The following is a 23193-nucleotide window of genomic DNA, read 5'->3' as shown; positions in this document are numbered from 1 at the left end:
CAACCCTTACAATAAGGAAATGAAGAAGGGTATGTCTTTCTGTGATGCAATTCATTCCTTCCTCATGTGGGTACAGAAAACAGGCTGAGTGAATTGCACCCTAAAAACATCTATTTTTCACCATTAAGAGAGGATCCTGTAAAGGAGCCTCGGGTGGCCAGTTAAGTGTATATTTCAGTAATCAATAGATGTCTAACATTAGATGAGATAAATTTCATCCGCTGTCACCAGGAGGCCTGCTGGCAAAGCCATGGAAAGATTGACGAGTGGAATTTGCAACACAAGGAAAGCTTGAGCAATCCAGAGTCCAGATTGATGGGACACAAGCACAGCAGCCTTGTGGCTGTCAAGAAAAGGAAACAGCTAAGGCAAAGAAACTGTCTTTAACTCAGGTTGAATTCCTGGTGCAGTCTTGTCGTGTATTTGGTGTGAGGCCTGAGCAGGTTACTCCTCTGTGGGTTGCTCTTCTGTTCTAACAATGTGTGAACATAGCACAGCATGTAGATTGATTTTCAGTGAGGCTTCTGAAGGAAAAGAAGCCTGCAGATTAGAAAAGGACTGGATAAATAATGCAAATATGAGAAAGCAGGAGCTGACGAGACTGTTCATATGAAGAGACATTTTGTGCAAGGGCAGGATCATGAGATCTCCAGAGCTGCTCTGCATGCCCAAACTTTGGCTTCATTCTCTCAGTTGCAGGACAGGGAGACAACAGGTAAGGCTGTGAGAGGGCAGTGATCTGCACTGGAGGAAGGAGGAGAGAGGACCTAAGTCAAAGAGAGCCTGTACAGGAAGGGCATGGCTAATCCCAGCAGCTGATATGGTGGTGCCTTGGGGAAAACAAATGTAAGAAAGGATAAAAATCACAGTGCAGCAGCTGTGAGAGACAGGAGTGAGAAAAATGTGAGTGAAATAGCCCTGCAGCCCCCAATATCAGTGCAGAAGGAGGTGCTCCAAGCATGCAGCAGCAGTTCACCTGTGGCCTGTGGAGAGGCCCCTGGTGGAGCAGGCTGTCCCCCTGCAGCCCATGGGTCCCACATGGAGCAGATCTTCACGCTGCAGCCCCCCCATGGGTGGAGGAGCCCCCGGTGGAGCAGGTGGGTGTGTCCTGGAGGAGGCTGCGGCCCATGGAGAGCCCCCGCAGGAGCAGGCCCCGGGCCGGAGCTGCAGCCCATGGAGAGGAGCCCATGCAGGAGCAGGTGGTCTGGGGGGAGCTGCCGCCCTTTGGGGATCCGTGCTGGAGCAGTTTGCTCCTGGGGATGGACCCTGTGGTAGGGACCCATGTGGGAGCAGTGCTTGAAAAGCTGCTGCCTGTGGGCAGCCCCCGCAGGCTCAGTTTGTAAAGGACTCAGCTGCTCAGTGTAGAAGAACGGGGAGTGAAGTTGAACCTGAAAAGGGGGGAGGGGGGGGGGAGGGGGGAGGAGGCAAGGGGAAGGTATTCTTGGTTTTGTTTTCTTTTACTCTCTATTTTACTCTGTTATTAATCGGTAATGAATTAAATTATTCTTTCCCTAAGTTGAGTCGATTTTGCCTGTGATAGTAACTAGTGGGTGATCTTCTTATCTTGACCCATGAGGTTTTCCATCTTATGTTCTTCTCTGCCCTGCTCAGAAGTGGCAGTGAGAGAGCGGCTGGGTGGACATCTGGGAGCCTCCATATAGAGAAACCTTTTTTTCTGAAAGGTACTGCTTAGGGTCACTTAAAATCCCCACTTACTTGTAGAATCTCTGGTGTCTAGTAATACATGATCTTATACTGCAGGCCTTACCTCATCTGGGGCAATAAATGTCTCGTCTACTTGCCTAGCAAATTCTAGATTTCCTGAAACTCCTAGGAAGTTTATGTCTTTGAAATCTTTCTCCTTCAGGCAAATTACTCTTTAGGCTTCATCGACTATATCGATTAGATGTCTACTGGCTATAAAGCTCCCAGGTAGAAGCATACATAGCAGACGCATAATGAAGGTATCTTACTTTTGAATTGACTTCCACCCTGTAACACGAATAGCTTTGCTTCAGACATTTTCCAGTCAGATACTTTCATAAGTGTTCAAGTAATACCTAGTGGCAGCATTGGAAAATGCCTTAGATCTTCTTGCTGTAATGAAATCTGGAGCACATAAATTGACAGCAGTTAAAATCAGCTGCCAAAATATTTATCTGTCACTTAAAATATGAACAAAAAGGTGGATTTGATGTAAGCTTTGGATAAAGATTGTTCTGGCTTGATATCCATTCAAAGCATACCCAGCATGGCCGTTTCATGTCACAGATAAGTAAAAGAGATGTTGCATGATCTTTGGAGCAATGAAAAACATACCAAGGTATTATAAATTCATTTTTTTGCTAGCTGAAGAAGGCAAAATTCAAACTGCAGTGGTAATCTGTGACCAAGGAGTGATCTGGCATGGAGAGAGGGCAAGAAGGCCTGACTGCAGAAGGCTTTAAAATAGCTTGAAGCAGGAATGCCAGAGACCGAATGGCTCCATGATAGGCAGTGGAGTTTCCCTTGCTGATAAGAAATGCTGCTGCATTGTGTTGTAGGAATCATGGAGTGTGAGCACACATGGGCCACCTTTGGTGGACAGAACTGGTGCTGGGGGACGAACCCAATGCCAGGCTAGTGTGCATGATGCCAATACTGATGTGATTGGTGCTGGTGACAGTGTATATAGGAAATAGGCTCTTGCTGCAGCTTTGCAGACCCCTTGTAGAACTGCTTACAGTGGTAGGACTTTGTCCAATGCATCACTCATTCAAACTTTTTATATTTAAGCACAAATGTGTGTTCAAATCACCTCAAGCAGTACAATAAAAATTCTCCAACCCTTATAAATCCTTTTTGTCCAAGCTTGAAATTTTGTCCAAGCTTGAAATTTTGCTCCACATAGAATCTGTTCAAATGAGGTTTATGACAATGTAAATAATCACAAACTAATATAAAGAGTTGGCAGAACAAAGAAACAAAGGTGTAATATTTTCTTTGAAGAAAAGAAATAGAAAAATATTCACAAGGGCAAAAAATTCCAGAAGCGTTCATCACTTTTGTGTGCTCAGCTTGAAATACCATGGATTGACTTGACTGAGTTTGTTTCTTATGATACGATTCCTTCCCTCCTTCCCTCCTTTCCTCTTTCCTTCCTCCCTCCCTTCCTTCCATTTGAAAGCTCTTTTGCCAATGAGGCACACACTTGGGTGTTGCTCCTTCTGCCTCTTTTCTTTCAACTTTGACCTTGATCCTTTTCCTGCATGCAGTTTTCTATGTGGAATTATCTTTCTAGTTATCTCCAGAAGTATCACCTGTCATTACGAATCATTGTGTGATCTATTCTTTCTATCGATATATTGTTTCCCAAATAATTTTTTATATTTTGGACAAAAGTCTTACCAAAATTCCAAAGGCTTAATACTTTTCTGGCTTGATGCTAATCTGTGCCTGAGTACAGTTAGAGCCTGAGAAACAATACCGTCATTGGTAAAAAAAAAAAAAAAAAAAAAAAAAGCAAACCTACTGCCTACTCATTACTCAGGAATTCTGTATTCAGGGTGAGCTGTGAGTAGAGATTTTTTGCCTGTACCTTTGAGTATTCTGTTTCTTTAGTCTTTCTCTTGTCAGAAAAAATAACTATGTGAATATATTAATCCCCAAGATGAGCAGGAATCTGTATGGTTGTGGAGGATAGGGTGGGAAGTTTGACCTTAGGGGTGAATCTGTGCATGGGTATGGACTGCAAGGTAACTGATATTCTGTGTTCCTGTATCCCCAGCGCAGAGCCTAAATATTTTAACAAATCAGTTTAACACAATTCCAGGTGCGGTAGCCTGACTTGGTATCTCAGAATAGCTGACAAGACAGCGTGGTCAGGGTTTGAATCTCCAGGGCTTTGGCCATGGCTCATGTGCTCCTGTCAGTTGTTTGAAAGGTCCTTTGATAGCTGTGGAGAAACCCTCTCAGCAGCAGTGCCAACACGCAGTGATACTCATTTTCGAGAGACAGGAGAAACTCATAGTAAATAAAAAGTCCTTCAGCATGCTATTTTAAAATTGGTGTAGTGCCAATATTGTGCAGCCCTAATAATGGCTCCTTTATTCAATCAAAATAGCTGAGGGGAAGCTGTGGTAACTTCTGAACAGTGAGGCACTAAGTAAGGGACACCGCCTGCCACTTATCTAGTAAACAATCAAGAGGCAACTGTCTTTCTGAAATGTTGCTCACTGTCTTCCACGCTGTCTGTCATGCAGAGGTGGGTGGCTGCTGATCCTGGCAGGCGTGGAACGGCACTGACATGATGTGGGATCTGCTGTCTGTCTGTCCAGGTGCTGTCCTGCTGAGAGACCAAAGGACCTGAGGACTAAAGCCTAGCACTACATCTATTCCTGTACTCCATGCCATAGCATGTTCCCAATTTCGTAAAATGATGCTGTTGTGATGAAGGGAAGTAATCAAGGGAAATTATTCATGTACTTCTACACAGGGTTTTTCTTCCCTTGCTAACTATATAATCTCCATAGTGTCGTCTGTCTGCTGTTCCTTTTATCCACACTCTAATCCAACTACCTTAAAAATTACTTATTTCTTCTTCCTGCACTTTAACTGCTGTAACATGATATGTTGGTAACACTGGTTCAAAACACCCCCTAACCTATGTCCAAGGACTGATCTTCCCACACCAGAGAGGTGTTGTCAGGTGCTGAGGAGTCTGGGGAGGTGCAGAGTTGAGCGTGTTTTTGAGTTAGTGCCTCCATTTACAATTCCTGAGCTCCATTTATAATTCCTGAGCTTCTTCAACATATTTCTGCAACATATTTCTCCAACTCCTACAACTTCGCCTTATTTTTGCATTCAAGGATAGCAGGAGGCAAAAGTCAGTTCCAGGTAAATTGAATCCTAAGGGAGATAAGGTGAAACCATTCCATATCGTGTGGTATTGCTATTTGGCTTTGTGCTTTCATAAATGAAGTAGTGTCATATTTTAGTTTGTCTGGCACCTAATAAATTTTTGATATAAAAACTGAAAGTGCTGAGGATAGTGTCTGCAGTGTGGGGGAGTGACTTAGCTGCACAAAGGCAATAAGTGTGCTGCATAGGTAATAGGCTGCTTGTGCCAGAATGGTCTGGTTGAACATCCATGGAAGTATTGAATAGCAGAGACACGATCATGGCTGCAAACACAGCTGTTTTCATTATACATACTTATAAAGATGGCTAATCAATAGAGGTGTGTGTGGGGGTTATAGAGAAAGCTTTCAGTGAAGCAGTGGGAGATGCAACTTTTTATTCAGCACGATGGAGCTGAACTAATAGATATTGTTTCAGACTCCTCTCATGACTTATCACTACTTTGTTTTGATTTATTCATTTTCTTCCTGTAGCACAGGAGTTGCATCGTGGGCAAGAACTGCTGCTTGCTAGCTAGCAGCTTTTTAAAGCCATTTTTGTCTATGTTCTGAACAAAACCACTTGTCTGCATGTCTCGTACGTGTATTGATCTTACAGGCTGTCTCCTGCCAGGTGGATAACAAATGCTCAGCTGTGACCGTTCTGAAAGTCTAGCAGCCAGACCAGCCCCATAACGATCTCTGGTGTAATGACGGAGAAAGGATTAGAGAGCAGACAAGTACCACTCACCCTTTAAAAACAATTAAATAATTTATTTTAAATGCAAAAAGGCTACTAAGAAATGAATCCTTCTCCACTTGCCACTAAAATATTTACGGTGCAGGCATTGGAATTCTTTAGTCAGCAGATGGAGTCTCCATCCCAGGCTATTACTCCCAGTTTTATTAATTTTTGTTGATGATGTACCTATGTTCTCTGTACTTCCAGTTCATTTTCTACAGATACTGCTTTCATGGAAAGTGTTATCTAGCAGTGAATGAACTAAAAAAAGAAGGTTTTTCCCCTTCTTTTTATCATCTGTTTACAGGGTTGTGATTAAAAAAAATAAATCTGTTTCTCCAGCCACCTCAGCTAAAACAAGACCATCAATTTCTCAAAGTGCATGAAAGACCGACAAGTCCTGGGGAAATAAATCCGAGGCATTCACCCTCTTGACAAGCCGCCAGAGCCCTCAGGACTTGCTCTCACGCTGGCGTCTTTTCTGCCCTTGATGTCATGTGCAAAACACGAGGATTTGTGCCGTGCTAATCCCTCTAATGAGGGCTTCTCCCAACCTCGATATAAGCCCCGCTCAAAGCTGTGGCTGTTGGGCAGGCACTGCTGAGCCAAAGCTCCTGGCTTTTGAACCACATTCAAGGCAATTAGAGACCAGGATTAAACAAACACCCGACACCAGCATCCTCAGCAGTGAGAGCGATTATCCCAGGGGAGCTGCTGCCAGGCCAGGTTGTCCCACAGAGGAGAGCTCTGTGCTCCCCTCACTCGGGTCCAGGCTGCACCCAGCAGCAATGGGTGCCCTGAGGTGGCTTTTTTGGGCTGTGCTGAGCTGCCTGAGCTGCTGTTGTCCCCGTGGGGCAGAGGCACAGTTCCCCCGTGTCTGCATGACGGTGGAGGCCATTCGGTCGAAGCGCTGCTGCCCGGCCTTGGGGCCGGAGCCAGGCAACGTGTGTGGGTCCCTGCAGGGCAGAGGACGCTGCCAGGGGGTACAGGTGGACACTCAGCCCTGGAGTGGCCCCTACACTCTTCGAAATGTGGATGACCGGGAATGGTGGCCCCTCAAGTTCTTCAATGAGAGCTGTTGGTGCACAGGTGAGTGCAGCCGTGAGGTGAGGGGATGGGGATGAATGTGTCTGCTAGCTGTTTGGTGAAGGCCAGAAACATCCCAGATGGCATAAGGCATCAAGAAGCTGGCAAAGGGACTAGTACCCAAGACATATGAGGAGTGGCTGAGGGAAATGGGGCAGTTCAGTCTGCAGAAAACGAGGCTGAGGGGAGACCTTGTTGCCCTCTACAGCTACCTGAAAGGAGGCTGCAGCAAGGAGGGTGTTGGTCTCTTTTCCTAGGTGACAAGTGACAGGACGTGCGACAATGGCCTCAGGTTGCGCCAGGGGAGGTTTGGCTTGGATATGGGGAAGAATTTCTTCACAGAGAAAGCAGTCAAGCATTGGAACAGGCTGCCCAGGGACGTGGTGGATTCCCTGTCACTGGAGGTATTTTAAAAGCATGTGGATGTGGTAGTAAGGGACACGGGTCAGTGGGGGACTTGGTAGTGTTAGGTTGTTGGTTTTGATGATCTTGAAGGTCTTTTCTAACCTAAATGATTCTATGATTCTTAGAAAGCTTTGAGAATTATCACTTTCCTAAAAATACTGTCATCTTTATGGCCAAGCCCCGATAGTACTGTACAGGGCTTTCAGTTCAAGAGCCTTTTCTCTTAAAACAACAACAACAACAACAACAACAAAAACATTTTCTCTTATGTAGTCTTTTGGGCTTTCCTTTCTGTCCCTAAAGTTGTTCCTGTAGTCCTTCATCACCCTTCTTCCACAGAGTTTTAGACATTTCAGTGCTGTGTTCAGCATTGCATGACTGCCGAAGAGGCCACCCTGTCTTTTTCCTTTGACTTCACCCACTGGGAGGCAAAATGAATCAGGGAGCTGATATGCTTGAAAGCTAACCCAGCCCAAATGGACAGGTTTTCCTGTACTAGGGACCAGGAAAGGAATAGGAAGGTGAGGTCACGGCAAGGTAAGGAGGCAGGTCCTTTTTTTTTTTCAAGAGCAGCCCTTGTTTAAGAAGGGTTAAAATGAGCAGGAGCCCAACCTCAGCCCTGGCTCTCTGCAGGGCTGGCAGGGTGTGGTGTCAGGAGTCCTAGAATCACAGAAACATTAAGGTTGGAAGAGACCTCCAAGACTCATCTGGACCAGTCGTGCCCCTACTACCAATATTATCCCCATTTAAAAAGCATGTCTCCAGCACTGACAGTACCTGCTAGACGGATTTCAAATGCAGCCTGGCATTTCTTGTTGGATATATAATGTTGTTTGAAGTGTCCAACATATTAAGAATAGCCTACTTTCCTTCAATATGATTCTTAGAAATAGCTGACCTATTTTATCTAAAATACACCTTGGCCCTTGCTATCAGAAAAGCCCAAATCAATCTGAGAAAGACACATAGCAGAAGATTTCAGTCCATGAGGTTAAGTTTTGCAATGCTGTTATGAACTGAAAGCAGAGAGGTGGTGGCAGATGACTTAAGTGGATAGATGGTGTTATTGAGGTTTGTCTGAAACAATAGCAACAGACAATAAGCTATAAATCAAATTTTATCTCTTGCTTTGACTAGATTTCAAATGCTTGTGTGGAAGTACTTTTCCAGACACTTTACAAAAAAAATGGATATATATATATATATATATTTTTTTTTTTTTTTTTCATTTTAAAGGTTCTTACATACCTCTAAAACTAAACTCAGGCATCACATTTAGGCACAGATCCCAAGTCGGAAGAGCGCCAAAGCATGTGGGCATATAATAATATTTATGAAGTCTGTGTAGTTAGGGCATTAAAACCTGTGAGTGAAGTGGGGAGCAGTGTGGGCAGAGATTAATTTGTTTGTCCAAATAAAGGTAAATACCATCATTTGATATTTGCTGGTCTGTGTCCTAGGTTACACAGCTGTAATGTCGGGTAGTCTCTCACTGCCTTCCTTCTGCTGAGCTGTCTGATATCAGCTTTTTAAATCTGTTTCATTCTGCTTCTACTCTCTCCTTCTCTCTCTTTCCCTCTTTCTCTCTCTCATATATTCCTTGTTGTATACTTCATTCTCCTTGCAGTCTTCGTTTTCTAAACATACCAGTGACAAAACATTAAGGTGGCAGCCTTAAAGATGATTTTAAGAAAGGTTTCCTGGGCTTGCTTCTGCTGTGGTCAGCTTGATGCTTCATGCAAAGGCATTTCTAGAATAATGCTAAAAGTTAATTAATGACTGAATGAGGTTTGAATTAGAGTTGATGTATTTACATTGGTGGTGATTGTGAGTCTGTGTCTATTGGTGTATGTATATATATATATGTGTATAAAACTGTTTTGCACTGGTTGCCTGTCTGCACACCAGAGTTTTAAATGGTATGATGTGTGTTTTTCATTAGGCATCTATGGTTATGGTACCTATCACAGTAAATTAAATATCCTCATTTGAAGGGACATGGAACAGTGCACATCTGTACTATTAAAGCATCTTATTGAATGAACTTTGTGTGCAGACCACCTATCTGAAATGGTTCCTGGACAGACCATGCCAAGGCTCTGTCTAAAGTTTTAACAATATAAACAACTGCGTTCCAGTGCTATCTTGTCACCATTTAATTTATTGTTCAAATGTAGCATAAGCAATAGCTATGGAAACTGCAACTCCTGTGTAGCTTTTCACATTTGTTTAGATAGCACCATTTAAACATGTCTCATAGCTGGTGGCCGTATGGTAGGAAGCCTGGAGGAGCTCAGAGGAAGAGGAGCCTGCATTTTCCATATGGGGATGCTAGATTTCTTGCAGTAAGTGCTCAATTTGAATTTTGCTAGAAACTTGATAAAGATGAAGGAAAATTTGGCCATATGCTGTAGCTGTTAATTGAGGAAAAATTTCTGAAAGTCATCTCCACCTAGGTCTGGGTGCTGAACATTTCTGAAAAAATGAAAATCCCAAACACAAACCAACAGTGGTGATTGGTTAGTTAGCATGGGGCCAGATTATTTTTATAGTTTTTAATTCATTTAATTTTTCTGCGGAAAAGAGACAAACAGACAAAGCATTTCCTTTAAATTTTTAGGCTTTAACAGACAATAATGTCTTTCCTTAAGCAGAGACAAATGCAACAGAATAAGATTAGTAAAACAGAAAGATCCAGCTTTACTTCCATTTTTTTACAAAAAGCCATGATCAAGGATACAATTGTAAGGCTGTTGTCAGGATGCTGCTTGCTGTATGTTTCATGTAATGTGTTGTTAGCAACAAAAATATCTCTAGAAAAAAGCTGTGGTTATGGCTTGAATGTAGCCGGGAGGTAACAAAGAATGTTTAGTTCCTGTCTAATTTCAGTTTTGAATCCATTATGTGCATTCTGCAATTCATTTCAGTCAACCTAATATTAATTCTTAAACTGCAATGGCCTAATGACAGTTTCTGACAGAGTGCTATAATATGTGAAAGGGAATATGGTCATTTGTACATGTTGTACTTATCGCATACAAGCTGTACGTGTTGAATTAGGCAAAATGTTGGGTGCACTGATTTAATAGACCCTGAAAATGGACACTTGTGGCTAAATAATAAAAAAAATAATAAAAAAAGTATTGCAGTTGGATAGTTCAATTTGGTTTAGAAGAATACTGATTAAGAAGACATGAACTAAATGCTATTTTGAGTTCTAAAGGATAAAGTTGTAGTAATGGGATACAGATCTGTTGCAACACCTAAAACAAAAAACAAAAAACACTACAGAAGATTATTGTGAAAAGACTACTGCAGTCAGTCATGTGGTTGCTAGTACAGATCATGATGTTTATATGACATAGTCTGAGTTCACTGAGAAGTTAAAAATAATTATTGTTAATATTTTTTTTTCCCACCACTTTCTGAGATTGGCATATAGATGTGTACTGAACTATTAGTGCATCTTTTATAGAAGTGTTTAAAGAAAACATGGGGAAGGAAGGTAAGCCATAAACTCTCCTCATGGTATGCCATTAGGCTTCGCACAATCCAAGACCTGGTTGAAGTCTTCACTCTTGTAGTCCTTAAGCTGGTCCTAAGCTTCATGATAGCTTATTGATCTCATTGCCTCTGAAGTAGCCACAAACTCTCTGAACCTGTAGTTAAGCACCCTCACAACCTCCTAGTGTCTGTCACATATGTTTACAGCTCAGCATCCCTCATCCTAGATCTAGCCATTAGCTACACAGCCTGACGGGTAACAGGCCCTAAGCTACACAGCCTCCCTTGTAACCTTGGGGATCTTTGAAATTCATAATAAGCCCTACAGCCCCTGACAATCTGAAATCTTTAGTGTTATCCATTGTTTTACTCACAGTCTCATGCCTATGGCCTAGGGATGTCTGCTAGTCCAGGAGCTCTTCACAAGCCACTTCCCAGTTTCCGTATTAGCCCCAGGCTCATCCTGGGTGTGGCAGCACAGATGTGTGGGGAGCAGTGAGGTTTTATGGCACTTTGGAAGAGGGTTGGTATGGTCTTTGTGGAGTGTTTGTGTGTACGTGGGGTCACAAAGAGTCTCAGTGCATGTTCTGGAGAAAGGAGGGGAGATCCCAGAGGAGCCCTGTTTGTCTCTCTATGCCCTGCTTGCCCCGGGCAGCAATGCCCATTATCCCACACCACTGCTTCGCAAACTTCACAGATGTGTGCTGACAGAGTGGTCATGGCCCTGTCCCCCAGCACAGGTCTGGGAGCTGCAGTGGGGCCTTTCTGCTGCTTCTGGCACCCTGCCACAGCGGGCAGGAGGCCATGGTGCCTGTGCTGTGCTTAAAGCGAGCTCTGTCCCCCTGGTCTCTTCCGCCATGTCAGGGGATCTGAGTTGATAGCCTGGAGTGGACCCGATTACTTGCCTAAGGAATGGTGCCAGCAAGAAATGACAGTGTCACCCTATTTCTCAGGCTCTAATTTCAACGCTATTTAATAATGCTTAAAGTGTGACTGGCAGCACCTCTGGTGCACGTCCTGGGCTGTGCTGGTTGCCAGATACACTGTGAATGGACATTGGTGTTCCCTGGGCTTTGCCCTTAAAAGAACTGCTTATTTTATTTATTTATTTATTATATTTATTTATTCATTATATTTATTTATTTATTTATTTATTGCATTTGTTTTGTTTTGTTTGGGGATCTTTCTCTGTGTTTAAATATCCATGTGAGCTGTTTTTTGGGTTTAATCCTGGAAGTCTGGGAGTACTTGAGGGCCAATCAAGCAAAGCATTTAATCACCTGCTTAACCTGAAGTGCTTAACTCTCTGTTCAGTGAGACTCCTCACACGCCTGAAGGCTTCATGGAGCTCTTAGCGCCTTGGGGCATCAAGCCCATTATCCAGTGCTTAGCCTCCCCAACCAGCTGAGTGTGATTCTTGGCCCTGCCGTGGCTCTGGGAAGTGAGCCATCTTTCTAGTTAACCAGTTGGCAGAGCTGCCAGTCTGCTCAGCTGCTGTCCCTTCCAGGAATTGAAATGTCTGGGGAAAAAGAAAGATGATTCATAATTCTTCTGCATTTTAGTGTTAGTTCTCTCCATTTCATGTTTTCATGACTGCTCTCTCCCTCTTTATTCAGGAAACTTTGCTGGCTACAACTGTGGTGACTGCAAATTTGGCTGGACTGGCCCCGACTGCAATGTCAGGAAGCCGCTAGTTGTCAGGAAGAACATCCATTCCTTGACAGCAGAGGAGAGGGAGCAGTTCTTCGATGCTCTAGACCGTGCAAAGACTACCATTCACCCAGACTATGTAATTACAACTCAGCACCGGATAAGTCTGCTTGGTCCCACTGGAGAGGAACCGCAAATTGCCAATTGTAGCATTTATAACTACTTTGTCTGGCTTCATTACTACTCAGTCAGAGACACACTACTAGGTTAGTGCTTTTCTTACCCAAGGGCTTTGCAGGTAAAGGAGAGGATAAAAAGTATTGCTGAACAAGGGTAAGTATGTTTAATACAGCTGGGATACTTTAGCAAGCAGTGAAGCCCAGTAAGAGGTCTCTGCAGTAAAATATTTGGTGCTGGGGATCTGGTGGACATCTGCATTTGGGGGCAGTTCAGACCTGCTTCAGACCTGTTGCAGTCTGGTCCCGGTGACTGAACTCCCCCAGGCATCAGAGTGCACACTTTGATGTCTCTTCTATCTGACAGGCAGGCAGTTTACGGGCTCCCAGGTTACTCTCTTGGGTGAACCAAAGCATGGTCAGGCAGTGATCCCTTTCAAAAAGACATTCCCAGTCTAGAGTATAAGGTAGATGCAGGAGCAGTGGGAAGGAGGCTCTGCTGGTGAAGGCAGAGACCATCCAGATTTTGGGGACTGGAGTGCTACTGCTTTCTGTGGCCTTCAGCAAGTCACTAAGGGTGGGATTTGCCTGAACAACCACAGATAGCTTTTAAAAACTAACTAGGTTAGATGTTTAGGCATCTATCATCTCCACACTTTCTCCCAAATCAGGATTCCTAGTCCTCATGGCTCTTCTAGACTGAAGTATTTATGCTGGCCCCATTTCACAGAGCCCTGGTCCCTCAGGAAGAGGCAGCAGTATGGCTTTTCTACCCAGCAGAGCTACATGCAGGCTGTGGAATTTAGCATTCAAGTGTCTCCATCTGAGTGAGACAGCCCGTGAAATTTACCCACATTTACCTTCTTGCTAGAGGGTATCTTTTACCCCGCATCTGGTTTTCTCATTTCCCTTTCTGACACTGTCCCATTTTACAGGACTGAATGAAGCTGTCTCTGGCCTACCACGAGCCAAGGTCCTTCAGGCAATGGTACAGTCATGTGGAAAAGGGAAGAAGCAACTTTCACTGCTGCTGCAGAGATAAATAAACCCACATGTGGGTTAAAGCTTGCTGAAGCAATAAGCAAATCCAAATGTGGTTTGAGGCCCCTCGTCTTTCAGTGTCTTATTTCTCATGTGTATGGTATAGTTTCTCCCATTGTGTTGCTCTTCTCCAAATGCTGTTTTAAAGACAAATATGGGAAAGGTCAGATGATTGGATATCAAAATTAGGATGGGAGTGTATTAGGTTGGTTACATCAAGGAAATGCAGGCGGGATTTGAAGCAGATTTTGTATGTGGTATTTTGCTGAAACCCTTATTGCAGAATTGATAAGTGTCTGAAATATTTCTTGTTAAAAATAAAACCATGAATGATAACTAATTTGTCTTTGTAGAGATCCATAAATTTGTATTTCCATGCCTGTGATGACTTGAGCAAGGAGACAAGCGGGTTAATTTTGAGTAGAAATTAGGGGATTAATTAGAAAACCTTTTCAATCTTTCTGAACCAAGTACCCATCGAAAGACATTTCCATTGTGTGTGTTCTTTATGAAGATTTTTTCAGCTTAAAAATGTATACTTTAAAAACCTGCTGGATTATCGTATTCAGAAACATATGCTGTATCAGACAGATGTCAATCAAAAACTCTTCTGAGAGAGTTGCTCACCTCCAATACTGTCACTCAGACACTGTGAAGCATTCTGTATTCTGAGAAACATCAGGGTGGGAACCTGTGCTGTCAGATCAAACAGCTGATGCCTGAGGACCTGTTCTTGTGGAAGCAGTTTTTTGTTCTGCCTCTTTTTCTTTTTTCCTTTTTTTTTTTTTTTTCTTTATGACTACAGCTATTTTAGCCTGTTGGACACTACAAAATTATGTAGTCCTGCAAGGAAATAAGATTAGGTTTATTAGTGAACCTCAGGAGAAACCCCTAAATTCATTGGATTTATAGAATGAAACAGTCTGAATTTCTCCTGAAATCTAGCATGAGATTTAATTCAAAAAATGCGACTAGACTTTATGATCTGCTTGGAAAATAATATTTAGGTACAAAGCATGCATTAAGGCATTACAGGCAGCTTTGCATTTTCTTTCACTGAGGGTTCAGCTATGTTGCATCAAGTAGCATGTTTTTGCTAAGATAAGAATTTATCTGAAAAAAAAAAAAAGAAAAGGAGGTGCAATCAGTGAGCTAAACTAAGAAGGAACTATTTTGTCATTACACTTTTGGAAAAAAAAATACCATGAGAATTTACTGAGGATTGTTGAAATTGTGGGGGTAGCTCTTTTGCTGAGGTTCTCATGTACAGTAAGGGAAAAAGTGACCAGGACTGTAGCAAAAAGCTTAACACCACCAAATTTCCCTTCCCAGATTCCTGCTTCTCCTCCTTGTGAATCACTGCAGAAACCTCTCATTGCTTTAGCTGTCTCCCTCACTAGCTTCTGCAGTGGGAACTAGCAGAAGCCTGAAGAGAAATAACAATCAGGATTTGAAGAAAAGTGGCAAAGGACATATTGAATTGCTGTTGGCAGGTTATGGGAAGTGTTGAGTTTCTCTTGATAGGTACACTGTGTAAGTCCTGCTGTTGAACAAGACAATGAGACAAAGTGGTACATGTTAGCAAGTAGCTAAGATTTTTGACAGTAAGACAGTTTCTTAAAAAGATCTGTAAAAATGTGAAGAAACTTGCACAATATTCAACTTTTTGGGGAGTGTGAAGTTTTGGGAAGCACTGAAGTCAGTATCCTCAGAGGAGTTTCACTTGTCCCCTGTAAGCGTTGCAGCTTCTGATCTGTGTGCTCTTTGCAAAGGTGCAGAGCTGCAGGTTTTTATGTAACTCAGCTGAGGGCAACAGAAGAAGGCGTTGTCTTTATTTCTGGCTTCATTTGGTGCTGAAGTGCTTATTTTATCTTCCCTTTGTAGGGCCAGGCCGTCCCTTCACAGCTATTGATTTCTCCCATCAAGGACCTGCCTTTGTGACTTGGCATAGGTACCATTTGCTGTTGCTGGAGAGAGACCTGCAGGTTAGCTAAACAGCTTCTTCCTTTCCTCATACAGCTTCTCTCTTCTGCTGCACTGCACGTCTTTGTTGCTTCAGCCTAGGATAAGTTATTTCCTAGGACTGATTCTTTCACAAACTCTCAAGAGTGTTTGCTCACTGATCCTTTTTATCTAAAGGGAAATTAATGTTTTTGATACAGTTCACAGTTTCTTACTGTGAACAACGATGTGAAGGTTATATTGGAGATTTTTCTTTTTTACAACAGAGAGCAGAAGATACGAATTAGCACAATTCATTAATAAAATCAAAGAAACACTTACATGTAAAACCTGTTAATAATGTCTGCTGGAAAGCAGACAGCAAGCTGGAAGGCAACACCAAATATTACCCTCTTTAAATACACCATGTTATAGATTCTATATTTTCCTATATTTAGGTGTAGATATTTTAAATAAATATACATTAATGTACCCGGCAGTCAGTTGCCCAAGCACTGACTCGTTTCCATTTGCAGTATTTCTACATTAACAGTGTTGCTGTATGTCAGCCTTGCAGATCTCTAATGAACATGGTTGGTGTCTAAATAATTGCAAGATCTTTCTTGCATGAAATTGTATCTAACAAGCAAATACAAGCAAATACACTGTATTCCTCTATTAGTACAAATTCAGATTCTTCCCCAGGGCTAGCCTTGCTGGAATAAAAGCAAACCACACACACAATTTTACCCATTACCCACTTGCATCAATCAGAAAGCCTCTTAGTTGTTTAAGGCTCAATTAATCTCTGCTTCTGCTTTCCTGCTCAGTCTCTCAGTTGGTACAAGAGCTAACATGGCCAAAAAAAAGGGCAATCTAACAGTAGATTAACCAGTTATAATGTCTTTGCTAGGACTTGCTCAACACCCCAGTCTTTTGAAAGCAGTTGGAGCAGCACTATGAAGTGTGTGTAGTTGCCTTCAAGTGCAAAGCAGAATACAGGATGCCCAGCGATGACTCACAGGAATCAATTTCTTTCTCTTTCCTTTGAAGATGATTCTCCACTAATGTGTTTCTGTCCATTGCAGCGACTGCTGGGCAATGACTCCTTCGCACTGCCCTACTGGGACTTTGCCACGGGTAGAAATGTGTGTGATGTGTGCACAGACCAGCTCTTTGGAGCATCGCGGCCAGATGACCTGGGGCTAATCAGCCTGAATTCCAGATTCTCCCGGTGGCAAATAGTTTGTAACAGGTACTGGAATACCTAGGGCAAGCCTGTGTACTGACCAAATCTTGTTTTGGCATTATAGAAAGTAAGAGATGGGCTGAGAAATCTGTTTCCTTGTATAGGGTGAGATCCTAACTCTGATATATTTAGAGTGGCTTTGGGAACTATGGAAACTATAGCACTCCTGGAAATTGTGGGACTCCTCAAAACTTTGCTAACACATGGAAAACACAGATGATTAGTGACAGCCACCATGACTTCACTAAAGGCCTGACAAATTGTTCGCCCGCAGTGATGGAATTACAGCAGAAGGGAAGAGCAACTAACATCACCTACCTGGACTTGTGAAAAGCATTTGGCACTGTCCTGTCTAAAATGGAGAGACATGGATTTGATGTATGAACCACTCAGTAGGTAAGGAATTGTCTGGATGGTTGCATTCAAAGAGTTGCAGTCAATGGATTGATGTCCAGGTGGAGACCAGTGATGAGTGGTGTCCCTAAGGGGTCTGTACTGGGACGGGTACTATTTAACATCTTTTTCAGCAATGTGGTCTGTATTGGGGACCACCCGAACTGGGGTAATCCCAAACGTGAATGAAGGCTGGACAACGAGTGGATAGAGAGCAGCCCTGCAGAGAAGGACTTTGGGAAGGACTTTTCTTTGGTTAAAGAAAAACTGAATATGAGCCAGCAATGTGCACTTGCAGCACAGAAAGCCAGCCTTATCCTGGGCTGTATCAAAAGAAGCATGGCCAGCAGGTCAAGGGAGGTGATTCTGCTCCTCTACTCTGTTCCTGTGAGACCCCACCTGGAGTGCTACATTCAACTCTGAAGTCCCCCAGCACAAGAAGAACATGGAAGTGTGAGAATGAGTACAGAGAAGGGCGATGAGGATGCTCAGAGGGCTGGAGCACCTCTCCTATGAAGACAGGCTGAGGGAGTTGGGGTTGTTCATCCTGGAGAAGAGAAGGCTCCCGGGAGGCTTTATGGTGGTCTTCTAATAACAAAAGAGGGCCTACAGGAAAGCTGGGGAGGGACTCTTTGTCTTCTTCTTTACTATGAGAGTGGTGAGGCACTGGTGCAAGTTGCCCACAGAATCTGTGGTGCCCCGTCCTTGGAGGTGCTCAAGGCCAGGCTGGATGGGGCTTTGGGCAGCCTGGTGTGATGGGAGGTGTCCCTGCCCATGGAAGAGGGTTGTAATGAGGTGATTTTTAAGGTCTCTTCTAACCCAAGCCATTCTGTGATTTTGATTCAGTGACTGACCTTGAAGTGGCCAAGACTTCACACAGGAAAGAACATAAAGATAGCAACATTCTTGCTGCCAGCTATTAGTAGGCATATATTGATTTGTTTAAGTGCAGGGCTTTGATGATGTGTTCATGCCCAGGACCGGGGCAGTATGACATAGGACGCTGCCAGTTCTAATGCTCGTATCAGCTCCGGTCAGATCTGGGGCAGCGTGGAGCCAGCCAGATGAAGGTACTGAGAGCTCAAGGCTTTACAGGAAAGTCTCTTTATCTGGGTATCTAAAGTGCTACTTGAATTTCTAGCTTTAAAGGCACCAGTTGGCTTTAACCCTGGTCCCTACTTTTTCTGTAAGATTTTTTTTTTTTCTTGGAAACTGGAATGAGTAAATTTTTGCCTTGCTAAAGTTAAAGAGAGAAGGAGTTTATGAAAATTCCATTTTTTGTTAAATAACACAGATTTTTTTTTCCTGAGTGTTACATTTTTCTCGTCCTCTGTCCCTCTTCCTGTTCCTAATACTAGAGAGTTTCCCCTCACTAACTAGTAGGCAGCCCCTGCAACAGCAGACTGTCATTGAGGTCCTGAAAAAGAAGGTGCAATGCATTGCAGTTGCTTTTCTTCTAAAAGGGATGAAGGATGGAAACTGAAAATCGGTTTTGTGTCATATATTGCTTTTCTCTACCACAACCCACAGTGGGACTTTTCTGCTTTTTTGCTTTTTATTGAGTTAGAAAAAAATTGTCGTTGTTCAGGACTGGCAGTTCAGCAATAACTTCAGCTTCCATTCAATGGGAGGTGAACTGTGCCTCCCCATGGGGTGTCTGTCCCTAAGCTCTGCTCTCTCGCACCTGCAGCTGGGGCCCCAGAATCATAGCATCACAGCATGGTTGAGGTTGGCAGGAACCTATGGAGCTCATCTGATCCACCCCCTGCTACAGCAGGGCCATCCAGAGCAGGTTGCTCAGGACCATGTCCTAGTGGCTTTTGAAGATCTCCAAGGATACCTCACAACCTGACTGGTCAACCTGTTTGTCTTTTATGCTACATGAAAAAAAGCCTACAAGCCTGGCTTCACCACCTTTCCCTAACTTGTGCCTCTTTCTGTTTCACGCTCAGCTTGGATGATTACAACCGCCTGGTGACACTGTGCAACGGGAGTGATGAGGGGCCACTGCGGCGGAGGCCGCAGAGGAACTCGGGCGAGCAGTTGCCCACTGTGGAAGATGTCAGGAGGTGCCTTTCCCTGCAGGAGTTCGACAGCCCCCCATTTTTCCGCAATTCCAGTTTCAGCTTCAGGTTTGTCCTAGAGCCAGCTGGGTCATGGGTATTTTTCATTTGTGTGTCCATCAGCAAAATATGGTTACTAATTGCACCTTTCACCTGTCCACAGGAATGCACTGGAAGGCTTCAATAAACCAGAGGGAGCCCTGAACTCGCCGATGCTGAGCCTCCATAATTTGGCTCACTCTTTCCTGAATGGGACCAGTGTTCTCCCTCATGCAGCTGCCAATGATCCCATCTTTGTGGTATGGCCTTTTCCCCCAAGAAAAATGTCAGTGGCTGTGGCTTCAAGGCAGCTATCTCACCAGAGATTAACAGAAATGGAAGTAAAATGAATCCCATAAAAATGAGTCTTTTAAATATAAAAATACTCTGTTCTTGAACTCTGCCACACTTGTGTGATGGTCAAATAAAGATGGAAGAAATCTCAGGGTGATTTGTGAGACATAAAATAAGTTTCTAGGGAGAAAAGCTGCTATTCCAAGTCACGCTGCCCTGAATTCTTTCATTAGGTGGTATCTAAATTTAACGTCTTTTACCAGAAGTCTTACAGCAACAAGAAAAACCTGAAAATTGGGTTAATTATTTTAGAGCAGTAGACTGAGTTTGTTTCTTTGTTTCAAACTTCACTATCTAACATGAAGCACATCTAATTTCAGGGTCACTTGGGGAGTAGAACTAACGTGATTTCACTGCTGTGTTAGTACAGTACTGCAGTGCAGTGAGCAGCATGAACAGCTATGTGCAAATAAAAAGCCAGCAGCTGACTGCTACATGTCTTCCTTATCTAATAAATTCATGCCAATTTCTTTTCCTCTTTGTTAGATTAAACAACAGTGATTATATTGAGAAATTCTAATACAATTCATTTATTTCTTACCTTTATTTTAAGTTTGCAGTCTTTTGTTGGAGAAATTATCCCAAATACTTATGTAGTGGTTCTCTAGTTTATTTCCTTCATAATTCTTGAATTCCTACATGAATTCCTACTTAAACAGTCCAATCTTTGCTTCACTACTCTATAATTTTATATGAAGGATTATTTTCAATAAGATAGTTTCTAATTTTCTTTCAGGATAGCACATGAAAAATGCAAGTACACCAGAAATTAATTTAAATAGCCCCAACCAATTATACTAGTTTTCTGAACTCAACTTGAAGACAACTGTCTGTATTAATAGTGTTTTATAGACCGATAAGCTCACTGGACAGGATCAATTTGTGGGTACCTGGAGATGTGGAGCTGGTGACATACTATAAAATGAGGATGAAGGAATCAAATTTCCTGTTATTTCTTCTTCATGTTAAGATGAGAGAGAGAAAAATAGGTTTGAGAGGTACGTTTACCTGAATAAACTCAGTGGGCCCTCAAGTGAGAGGTAGGACCTGCCTATTCACTGCCAGCTGATACCAAACTGTCCAGAGGAAGAGCTCGCTGTACAGTACAGCAACAAGAAAGTATATAGCAAAATGTCTCATGAAGAAGATTAATTTACTCGACTCTCACAATTTTTTCTGGTTTCCCATTTTTTAAATCCCACCTGAATTAGATTACCCTCCTCTCTCTCTTTTAAAAGCTGCTGCCACCGTAGGTGAGAGTGTATTTACCCTCAGGCTGCTGCTGTCTCTCTGGTGGGGGAACATGTGAGCTGGCGGGTCCTTCAGGAACTGTGTCGGCTGGTCCCCAGCCTGGGAAGTGGCAGGCAGAATTTCAGCATCCCCAGGACTCCGAGTGACAGCATGAGCCCCATTGTGACCTCAGGTGACACAACTGTTGTGTTTGTGAAGGGGAGGCTGCAGCCTTAGGTCATGTCTGCCAGCTCTCAGGTCATGAGTGTCTCTGCACCTTCTACACTTCTTATCACTCATATGGTTTTCTCAAGACATGCTTTGAACTGGGGAACCGCTTTAAAACCTTTTGAGTTCAGAAAGAGCTTAATAAACACGTGTGCCTATCTATGCCTGAATTTTCAGGTTCTTCACTCCTTCACTGATGCCATCTTTGATGAGTGGATGAAGCGGTTTAACCCCCCTGACAATGCCTGGCCTGAGGAGCTGGCCCCCATCGGTCACAACAGACTGTACAATATGGTCCCTTTTTTCCCTCCTGTGACCAATGACCAACTCTTCCAAACTGCGGAGCAGCTTGGCTACACCTATGCCATTGACCTGCCAGGTATGTCTCAGAGACCAAGAGATGAGATAGCTCAAGATTTCAGTGACACAGATATCTGGAAAATAATGCACTGCTCACAAAAGCATGGGTCTGTTCATCTGGTCATTAGCAATCCCGTTGTGTAGCTTAGGTAGTTACAACTCACCAGATAAGCTGTGGTAATTAGAAGAATGTATAAAGTTAGTTTTCTCCTGCTCTGCAGCAAAATGCATGAGCATGAACTGCTCCGGCGCTGACAGCAATGCTCCTTTGGGGCTAAGGAGGCTTTGATTTTGGCTCCTCTCCCCAGGACTGCTGATGTCTGTTACAATCCTTTAACCTGTCAGAGGTCAGGCACTCTGCCAGAGAGCTTGTATGGCTAATGCAGGTCACTAGAAAATACCTGTTTTGCACAGGGCGCTGAATTATGTTGTCCCATGAAACCCATTAGAGATGCACTCTGATAATCTCTGGATCTCTTGGAGAGATGTATCTGGGTGCTTTCTAATATAAAACCCTGATTTTAAAGATTTTCCATGCCTTTCAGTGTGATATGCCTAAGGGTTTGTGTATTCATTTGAAATTACCTTTGACACATATCAGATAAAGACAATCTCCACACCTCTCTCCCCCTCAAACCAAAATATTTATGCACAAAATCCAAAATATGAAACACAAGCTGCAAATATTTATAGAAGGTAAAAGTGTAAGGAAAGCTGCTTTACCAAAGATTAAATCTGAGCAGTTTCTTTCTCCATCTCACTATTCCCTCAAGAAGCAGTAGGTTTTTATCTGACCTATGTGGCCAGAATTTTCTTCTAAGTATTTACCGTGTATCTGTGGTTTTAATCTGTGGAAACTGTTTAAAAGCCTACAGACTGCAACAGATTGAAACCCTCATCCTTAAGCTGCATTCATGCAGGGAAACCTTGGCTTGTGGAGATATGCTAGCTGCCTTGGTAGCGCTTTTCTCAGGGGTGGCCCCAGAATTTCCCTGAAAAAGGGGAAACTTTCCCTTTTATGGAGATTCAGTTTTCCTCTCCCTGGACTAGTGTCTGTGCTCCTGCTTTAGAAATGTTGCTGTCCCCTGGGAATGGCTTACCCAGAGAGGAAAAAAGGCATCTTGTGATTCTGCTGCTTCTCCACTCCCACATGAATAAATTACTAGCTCACTGTGAAGTCTTCCAACTGTGCATCTTTCCCACTCTCTACACTTTGTTTGAAAGGTTGGAGCTGAAATTCAGCTGTAGACTTCTCTGGCAGGAAACATCTCTGGTTCTGGTATGCGTGTTGGTTACAAGGTGCATCCCGTGTGGACACCACTGGGTCTCTTAGCCACACAACTAATAGTAATGACCAGGCTGTGGGATATTTGCTTCGTTCCAAGCAAGTTGAGAAATGAAGTTTTGGGCTGCCCTCACTCCAGACTTTTCATATTTCCAGGTTCACTTGAAGAAACCCAAGCATGGGCTGTCAAGATTGGATCTACGATTGGAGGAGCATTTATAGCTTTGGCCATACTCATTCTGCTGCTTGTACTTTTCCAGCACCGAAGGCAGAGAAAAGGTTTTGAACCACTGGTGAATGTGAGCTTCAGCCCCAAAAAGTACATGGGAGAGGCCTAGTGCCCTTGCTTTGTTTCCTTGCTTATTCTTGTAGGAAACGTCCTTGATTGATTTATTCAGATCTTAGCTGAGTTTAGTTAACTTTATCACACACACCTTTGGCAGGTGACTACATTGTTCTCATTTAGTTTTCCAGTTATCTTGTGAATTGCGATATACAAAGTCTCTGGGTGCATATGTGCAAGGCCCAAGACAGTCCAGGGTTTTCTCATTACCAGACATTATCTGGAGT

General features: G+C 43.2%; 1 protein-coding gene across 1 annotated transcript; it reads left to right on the top strand.

The window, feature by feature from the left end:
• Positions 1 to 6398: 6398 nt before the first annotated feature.
• On the top strand, positions 6399 to 22961 carry DCT (dopachrome tautomerase; the record flags this gene model as incomplete). The annotated part of the gene is made up of 8 exons (XM_084301189.1): positions 6399 to 6708; positions 12231 to 12530; positions 15366 to 15466; positions 16511 to 16677; positions 19017 to 19196; positions 19291 to 19426; positions 21156 to 21357; positions 22780 to 22961. Exons 1-8 carry the CDS (start codon positions 6408 to 6410, stop codon positions 22959 to 22961), a joined length of 1569 nt encoding a protein of 522 aa, XP_084157315.1. The 5' UTR covers positions 6399 to 6407.
• Between the last annotated feature and the right edge of the window lie 232 nt (positions 22962 to 23193).

This window comes from Netta rufina, assembly GCF_964035555.1.
Source record: "Netta rufina genome assembly, chromosome: 1".
Lineage (NCBI taxonomy): Eukaryota > Metazoa > Chordata > Aves > Anseriformes > Anatidae > Netta > Netta rufina.
This window is presented reverse-complemented; position numbering and strand designations above follow the sequence as displayed.